Source organism: Strigops habroptila, chromosome 15, assembly GCF_004027225.2.
Source record: "Strigops habroptila isolate Jane chromosome 15, bStrHab1.2.pri, whole genome shotgun sequence".
In the NCBI taxonomy this organism is placed as follows: domain Eukaryota; kingdom Metazoa; phylum Chordata; class Aves; order Psittaciformes; family Psittacidae; genus Strigops; species Strigops habroptila.
Window position 1 is genome coordinate 3,645,270 of NC_044291.2, and position 9,307 is coordinate 3,654,576.

At 46.1% G+C, this 9,307-nt stretch overlaps 1 protein-coding gene across 2 annotated transcripts in view; it reads left to right on the forward strand.

The window, feature by feature from the left end:
* PBX3 (PBX homeobox 3) overlaps nt 1-4,645 on the forward strand; it is a 108,809-nt gene extending 104,164 nt beyond the window's left edge. For both annotated transcript variants that reach the window (XM_030507378.1, XM_030507379.1), the window contains 2 exons: nt 87-176; nt 3,072-4,645. In XM_030507378.1, coding sequence (XP_030363238.1) covers nt 87-176; nt 3,072-3,164 — 183 coding nt within the window. In that variant the 3' untranslated portion in view covers nt 3,165-4,645. The remainder of the gene's footprint in view (nt 1-86; nt 177-3,071) is intronic.
* Nucleotides 4,646-9,307: the final 4,662 nt, after the last annotated feature.

Below are 9,307 nucleotides of genomic sequence, written 5' to 3' on the forward strand. Positions count from 1 at the left end.
CTCACATAATTCAAAATGTTGCCTATTGTAAGTGATGATGTTTTAATAGATTTGGAATGATGAATTTTGTTTCCCCTTACTTAAAGGTGGATACCCTGCGTCATGTTATCAATCAGACGGGAGGATACAATGATGGCTTGGGAGGAAATTCACTGTACAGTCCACATAATTTAAATGTGAGTACCCAGGGGAACAATAGTTTGGAGAGCCATAAGCACAGCGTCAGGTAAATGCAGTCATTAATACATGTATTAATTACTCTTGCAATAGTGTTTTTAATATTGCATCTTTGGGGATGAACCACAGAATAGCCCTTGGTACAGCTGTAATTCTTGATAACAGGAGAAGGGAGAAATTCCTAGAGCTGTGACTATAAGCAATTGGAATTTTTATAATTTTCAGCCTTATGAGTTAAAAAGTGCTACACAAAAGCCTTGGAGAGAAGGCTCCTGTTCTTCACCCAGAGATGGCCAGATAACTCTGTACTTGTGTTTGTTATTGCCTGCAATCAGACACCAGCACTGCGCTTTTGATATACTTTTAGCCATTTCAAGGGTGCACATTTTTCCTGTGTTTGAGAAGTACTTTTGGCCCTGTTACTCCAAATGGGAGAGAGTAGTAAGTGTGGCAAACAGATGCTAGTAAATTGAGGGATTATAGGCTTGATGGTGATAGGTGCTAAATGTCCTACCTCTCGCTGTAACCGATGGGATCTGACAGTGCTCAGCCCCTCGCAGGCTGGACCCTGTGGCCTGCACACGAGGCGCCAGGATAAATAAACGCAGAGATCCATTCTTCTGTCGGCATGAAAGCCTGGGATGAAATACCACCCACGGCAGCAGCCTCTGTGGCGAGGGCTCCACGGCGGATCCTCTTCATCCTTCATTTCCAGCTCGTTTCTCTCATTTATAACTTCAACAATTAACGCCTTATGGGGTTTTTTTTTAACGTTTTGTGTTTGCTCGAGAGGTGACTTTCATTTGTTTTCCTTCACATTCATGGACTTCAGCATTACTGTAGAGAATTCCCTGTCTAGTGACTGTCACCCCCATGCCAGGGGCTGTCCCAGTGTCTCACAACCTGCTGTGGGTCGGGGTGTGGGTGCTGAGCATCGTCGGGAACCCACAGAGAGGGAAAACGGGGACACCCAGTGTGAGACACTGCAGCCACGGGGAATGGGAGTTTTTTCCCCCTTTTTGGGTTTCCACTTGCCATGAGAGTAAATATTAATGATTTAAAATGTGATTGAAGATGTTCAATTGTAAAGGGAGAAAAGTACCATTAAATACTCAAATCTTTTACATTTGAAATGTCAAATCTTTCTTTTTGGGTTTATAAATAACTCATAATAACCCACAACAAACCATATAAAAAGCCTTTTAGTTGCATTTCTCCTTTTTCATTTAAGTGTTTTGAAATGCTTCAGAGAATTTGCGATATCCTTATCAACATGATAAAATATGAAACTGTGATTGCCTGCAGCATTTTACAGACATGAATTCCATCTTCACTGATGAGGCCTGATAAGGCGCTGTTGTATAATACAGTGCATAATCTCAAACCACCAGAGTAAGGATTAATTTATTTGAAAAAAAGAATGCTTGCTGACAACCTCTCCTCCAGCTGCCAAGCTGAGTAAAAATATTGTACATTTGTTGTTTATAAATTTGGATAAAAGAGGAATGATGTTTACTTCAGATGGAATATCTTCAGACTCATATCTGCAGAAGAGTTTTTCTTTCTCTAAGTAGATTCTCATATCTTTAAAAAATAAAAAAGCAGCGGTGCCTCTGCATTTGGAGTAGGATTTTGTACATTTTCAGTCTGCACCAGCACACTTGAGTGTTTTAAAGCAGGTGGTGAGGTTTCAGCCTTGACGTGATTGCAGGTTGGTGTTGCTGTTAATTTTACTTAAGAGAAGCCAAACCTTTGCATTTGTCAGGCAAAGAGCTCCTCTGTTTGCTGGTTTTCATCTGCAAAGGCGATAATTATTACTGAGCCTTCTTTCTCCTCCTGGTGAACCCATGAAGCGGTTTCTTTTGTCGTGATAGATGAAACGATTATTTCAGTGTAAAATCCAGCCAGCTTGGGTGCGGGGGTTTGAGGGTTGACACCAGGCAGGCGTGAGGTCCCGCACGCTGCCATCTCTCCCTCTGCCCCTTCCTCCTAGGAGAGCACAGTGTTCCCACAGCCCACTGATGGTTTTGGTAACGAAGCACGTCATGATGGCATTAGCATAGGCTAACCTTTCCCTGCCGGGAAGCATCCCTGCCAAGGCCGGGGGCGCCGGGAGCATGGGGCTCTCGCGGGCTGTGTGGAGAAGCCTCCCCGTCACTTCCACTCAGCGTCCCCCAACTCACGAGCCCCGCGCCTCCCTCTTCTTGACTGACATAAAAATATGGAGCGACAAGCTGTCTGCCACAGCAGAAATTTGATCAGACATTGATTTCAGCAATTGCCTCCATTGCCCGAGACATAAGGCAAATTTGTTCCTGAGCGCTGCTCACGCTGAGGCAGGGCTGGGGCCGGCGGCATGCGGAGACACGGAGCGGCACCCAGAACACGGGCTGCATTTAGAAATAATTGGAAAACCGACCCTAGCAGCCCTTTCCCGCCTCTTTGTGTGCTAGGGTCCGCAGGTGGAGGGCTCTGCCGGGTGGAGAAAGGCAATTCCTAACTTTGGGAAGCAAGGGGGTTAAACACAGATTGCCCCAGACTTGTCTTCTCAAGGGAAAAGCTGAAGTGTTGGCTGAAGGGATGTTCTTCATTAAAGCGTGGATGGTCTTTGCAGAAATCCCAGAGTCCTAATTGCAGCTAACATCTGGCTAAACGGCTGCTGGTCTCTCAGCTTTCCTTCCTGCTGCAGGCTCTGCGTTATCCCAGCTCCAGCATCCTTCGCCTAACGCCAGCCGCTTTTTCCTTACACAAATTCTGCAGCCAGAGGGAGCATAGGAAAATCTCCTTCGCAGAGCATCTCCTCCCAAACCCCGGGCTTGCCAGTCTAATACGTTCAGTGTATGGTGTAATTAATATGCGTAATGGTATCAATTGAATTGTTTTTCCCTTTTCAGGCTAATGGAGGCTGGCAGGACGCAACTACTCCATCTTCTGTGACTTCCCCTACAGAAGGGCCGGGAAGTGTGCACTCTGATACCTCTAACTAATCTCCTAGCAACACTTTTTCCCTGAGCTGAGATGCCTTGATTAGTGCATTCAGAGTCACAGGAGAAAAAGGAAAAGAGTTTTTTTGTAGCCAACCACCTACAGCTTTACTGTAAAACCTTGTCTTATTAGAAAACTTGGTAAATCTGTTTTTTAAAGGTATCATAATCATTTGTATTTATACTTAAAACACACAATGTTAAAAAGCACTTTATCCAATTAGGCCAAGATTTAGCATTGTTTATAGCCCTGTAACTATTTTATCATAATTTATTATCAGCAGTTTTAACAGTGTTGGTCTAACAGTTGCCAATTACTTGGCCTTAAGGGTAAAAGTACAGGACAAGCTTAACCTCAATAGCAAGAGCAGACACAAAGGACCGCCTCACCTAAATTTAACTTTGTGCATATTTCCATGGAAAGTCGAAATGAATTGCAGCCTTTGATTGTGTTTAATCTTTTCATATCTCTTATAGAGTTGGAATAAAAAGAGCTGTTCGGTTATTTGGGTTAACAATGCTTGTGTTTAAGAATCCTTATTCGTCACATTTTTGTTGTGATCTATTGTCTTACAAATTAGATTGGAAACCAGGAGCATCTTTTCTTGCTAAAACTACCCCGGACCCCGAGTCTTCTCCCTGTGTTTCGACACCGGCCATAGGTTGTTCTTAGGACATGAAGACACTTGCTGCTGATGTCTGTGAAAGCCAAGACCCGGGGTTTTACAGTACGAGCTAGGTGCTGCACACGCCTGCCAAGACTTGGTACCTCTTCTTGGCAGCACACCACAAACAAAGGAAAAAGCAAAGGAAAAAAAGCACCATCATATGGAGTGTTGTACATAGTGTAGCAAAAGAGTATTTATACATCTCACCAATCAAACACAGCTTTATTACCTCATGCGAACTCATACAAACCAATAGACTTTCAACATGTTCTGTAGCTTAGAGTGCTCACTTACTACCTCTGAACGATACTCACGCTGTAGTTTGTCTCTTTCTTATCTTTTTGCATCTTGTAATTAACTCTTTGTTTCCCCATGAAATGTAATGTACATTGTAATCTTTTAAAAGAATCAGGGTTGCTTTGGCAACTTTTAAAGAAGCGAAAGTGGGAACATGGGGGTCTTGGGTTTAACACAAACCAGTGCAACTGTTGTAAATACTGAGAAACATTTTGAATGTTCTTCATCTTGTTACTAATCCACGCAAAAACCAACAACTAATTGTAATGCATACAGACTTCAGTATTCAGTACTGTATATTTCCCCCTGTGTAACAGGGGGCCCTTTCTTTCTCTCTTTTGTATTGTATGCGATTCTGAAACTGATTGAGTCATGAAAATAATTTGTGGCAGTGATTCTAATGTATTAAACCGTTTCGTGTTACTTTCTAACTGGATTACACCCTGGATTGAAAAGTCTTCCTCGTGGTAGTTATATGTAGTTTCAAACATGAATAAACTTTTTGCTTTCATGATCAAACGTTGACGTAGTTTCTTCCTGCTCAGTCGAAGTCAGACCTAGGAGCAAAAATTCAAGTGGAGGTGAAGGAAGGGGTCAGTCTGTTAGATGAGTTTAAAAATCATCATCATATTCCCTCTTGATTACCATCTTTATTTACCATTAACTTTGGAACTACAGCCTCGGCTAGCAAGTGTAATGTGATTATAACAATATTTTTCTTTATTAAACAAACTTTTTTGGAAGGACGTATATATATAAATGCTAATTTTAAATCTTTTTAATGAAGTAAAGGTCAATAACAGGTAATAGCCTATTTACCATATCTCAAGGAAATTGACTCACAGGAAATCAAATTAACGTTAATCACTTGCAGCAAATGGTCTTTGATAAATATAACTACTTACTACTCGGGTTAGTGGAGCTAGGCAGGAGGAGGCCAGCGCTCACTACTACCAGCCTATGTGAGGCTGGAGCCCAGGAGCTGCCATCCCTTTCCAGTGAGCTACTCGAGCCTTTAGGTGTTGTTTTGGTGGCTGAATGATTATTTGCATGATTCAATTCGCTTGTGGGTCAGCTTTTATCAACGATTCTTGTGTCAGGTTATTGTGTAAAATACCTTGGTTTAGCCAGGACCATGGACATCCTCTTCTCCCTCTGCATCCCTCACGCACCAGGTACTGCTTCTGACACAACTTATCCATCAGTTTTAGAATCCAACCTTGCCTCTTTCACTACAGGTGGTGCATTTAAATACATAAGTGAATAACTAGGCGTGCATTGCAAAGCCTTCATTATCAGTTAATGGGAGATGGGGCAGATGGGGACTGTGGACTTCCAAAGACTTCTGTGTGCAGAAGACAAAGCACGGAACGATTTGCATTTGCTAATGGAGCTCCCCAAGTCCATACCCTTGGTGTTTATGCTCCAGCTCAATGGAAACAGTATTTTAAATGTAAAGTGTGTCAGTGGAGGCGTAGGCAGCGTAATGAACACACAGACGTCCCTCATCTTGATCACATCTCTGCTGGCCACAGGCAAGGACCTGTCACACACTGAGGAGGTTCATAGGAAGGCCATCAACAACCTTTGGGCCGCACTTGCATGCCCCACGCCCGCTGGGCATCATTAGCTTGCTTCTTTACAGCATTAAGGCTTTGGGTCCCTTTGAATTACAAGTGCAATTTGGCTTTTCCTCACATTGGAGAACAGCCACGTGGTTACATGGCAAATAACAAACATCCTATCCTTGAGGCTTGATCACACATCAGAAGGGTTTACTGCAAGCACCAGCATTAGGATCATGCTGCTGATGGTTTTGTGTTTCACCCAGCAGCTACACCCCGAAGGGCCGTCAGAGCCTTGTGCAGGAACAGTGACTCGTGCAAGGATCCCTGCTCCATGCACGCACCCTGGGAAGGGATCTCTGCACCACCACATGTCCAGTGTGATGTGGGGAGGAGATCCTCATCCCTCCCGCCCCTGGGACCGCTCAGTGGTGCGATCCTGATTCCCTGCACCCAAATTTGAGCTGTTGGTGCATGGGCGCAGTGCAGTGGCATGGGAGCAAAGCCACCAGCCCTGTGGCTGTGTCTCCCACCAGCCCTGGGAGGTGCCAGCCCAGAGACTCTGAACGGAGCACAGCAGGAACAGCCGGGGATTCACACTGGCTCCTGGGAATCGCCGTATCCCATGCCCAGCACTGTCCTGATGAAGGCACCCGCTGCCATCACCGCTGTGACAGGCACAAGGATGTCTGGAGGAGAGACGCTCGGTGCTCCCCATGTCACAGCTCAAACAGCCGCTCCATCGGACCTGCTGTGCCAGGAGCACCGCGGCACGGACACCGCACTGAGGAGCTGCCTGTGGCCGGAGTGTCCTGCAGGAGGAGTGATGAGCAGCCCCAGGCCAGGAGAAGCACCCTGCAGCCCTCAAACCTTCATGTGCCAAAAGCAAAGCAGGTGATGGTCTCCTCCTCCAGGCATTCAGACGCCAAGCTCCCTGCTCCCTGCGTACCTGGCCTTGGATGCAACGAGGGATCCTCAGCCCAGGAAGGGAAGAGTCAGGAAGACTGTGACATTCCAGCAAGGGAAAATCCATGCCCCATAGGACTGGTTCAACAGGAGCAGCTCTGCTGATGCTGGAACTTGGTGCTAACGGTAGCAATGCCTTTTGCAAAGACCACACACGAGTCGGATGTAAGATGCTGATGCCAGTATCTGTGCCATGTATTTCCAATGTGATGAAAATAACTCCGAGTAACTGAAGATGTTTCCAGTTTGTGTTAATAAAATACATCTTTTTAAAGAATGGAATTCTTCAAAGATTGGCAAATTTTATTTTATTTCATTAGCTTTAATGTCACTGCCATATGGACTGTGAAGAAAAGTGAACCATTAGATCAGAGGGACTGAGTTATCAGCATGACACAGAAAGCACTGATACAATTGTTAAGGATAAGCCCTGGGAGTGATTTATTGCATGCATTGTATTAGCCACAGAGGAGTTATGATATGCTCCCCATTTCTGTATCATATTAGGATTTTATTAGTCTAATATGACACGGTAATATAATATATGATTAGAATTCCCATCCAGTTATCCTTCCCTTGGTGGCAGAGCAGGGGAAGGTTGTGTGTGCGCAGCAGCTCCCCAGCCATCGCACCCACGGGTGGAGAGGGGATGCCGGAGATGGCAGGGATGCTGAACTGGTCTCTTGGGCTTTCCAGATGGGATGTGGATGCCGTGGGCATCCTGGGCACTGAATTTGTAATAGGTGACAGCAGGAAGGGTGGTGCTGGCACTGAAATCTTTGCTGACAGCCGAGCTGTGTCCTAAAGTACTGGGGATATCAGCTCTGACAATCTGCTACAGGCACCAGCCCTGCCGAGGTGTCCTGCAGCACCGGCAATGCCTGTCTCCCCCCAGGCTTGGCATGATGTGCATAGACCAGGCTAATGGGGAGCCAGTGCTCCCCATTAGGAGAGGAATGGGCCCCGGCTGATGCTGTAGGATAAGCATGGGAGGTCTTGGTGGCATGAAATGGCAGCCGACAGGCTCCTGCTGCCCTTGCTAAAAGACCACGCGAGTGACCACGCAGTGTTTAGTACACCCCAAATGGTGTTGCCTTCATCTCCATAGGCACAGTGCTCCTTGGGGGCAATGGAGCAGCGCCCAGGTCAGAGGGTGGAAGCCCTAGTGCTAGGGCTGTCCCTCACACACTCACCCTGTGCTGTCCTGATGGACACACACGGTGTTGGCCAGCAAAGGGACATTCGGCAGCAGTGGGATGGCAGCTCCGGCTGGACACGGACACGCAGCCCCAAGCCCTGCTGGGCTTGCAGGGTTCCAGCTCTCCCCTCGCCAATTCTCTGCTTTCCAGCAGGTTGGATGAAGGCACTGTATACCCCAGCATCAGAGGTGGAGCCAGGGACTGGCTTCTCTGCTCCCAAGTAACAAGTGGTAGAACAAGGGGAAATGGCCTCAAGCTGCACCAGGGCAGGTTTAAATGGAGGTGAGGAACAATTCCTTCCTTCCCAGAGGGTGCTCAGGCATTGGAACAGGCTGCCCAGGGCAGTGCTGGAGTCACCATCCCTGCAAGTGTTCACACACCGTGTAGCCGAGGCCCTCAGTGACATGGGTTAGTGATGGCCTTGGCAGTGCTGGGGAATAGTTGGACCTGATGATCTTAAAGGTCTTTTCCAACCTGTTTGATTCTGTGATTCTCTGATTCTATGACTGTGCTGCCAGTTCAGCTCAACCTCCGGCTGCAGGATGCGCTGACATGACACACTAATTGCAGTGCCTCATTACAGGATCCCGTTTGCCCCCACATCTCTCCCGCTGTGACCTTCCTCATGGAAACTCGACTTTCCCAACAAGATAAACTTTGCTTCAAAGTTTCCCTGGCATCCCCCATCCACTTGTCGCCAGATCCCCCCGTTCCGCCTGGGAACAGGCTCTGGAGCAGAAGCCGTTTGTAGATTCGTTCTTGCCTCCAGCAGCAGCAGCAGGAGAAAAGAGAAGTTCAAGCATATCATAGTGCTACTAGGTGATAAATCCCCAAATCTATATCAAAGTCTATTTGATCATCTTCCTGTCATTGATATAATAAAAAGGATTAATTTATTGGAGACTGCCAAAACCCTCATGTGGCAACAAATTTAAGGATCTTGTTTACACAGGCTAATTAAAACCAATTACTTTCATTCGTATCTGTGGCTACTAACGTGGATGCAGACGTGCGTCCTCGTGTAGGGATGCTGGAGGTGCGTATATGGCAACGTGGCCATGCCCTGTCCGCCCCTTTCATGAGTGGTGGGTCCCCTTGGGAAGGCGGTGGGGACCCACTGATGTCCCCTTGCCCCTCATTGCTGGAGAGGCTTTGGGAGAGCAAATGGGGCTGTTGCTCATGGCAGGAGATCACCTATTAGCGCTATCTATTGGAGTAATAATAGGCTGCATTTTTTGGTGGTAAAATTCAGCATCAAGAGCACGCATCATTAAATATGGAAATCCAGAATTTTATTAGCAATCTGCTAGATCTGAACTGACGCCAATTAAACAAAAAAGATATCATTTATAAAAAAGGCAGAGTTCAAGTTGTATTAAATATGAAATGCAATTTTCTGCTGGTTGTGATTTATTACCGTTGGTACATTGTTCAAAGAAGCATGTTATATT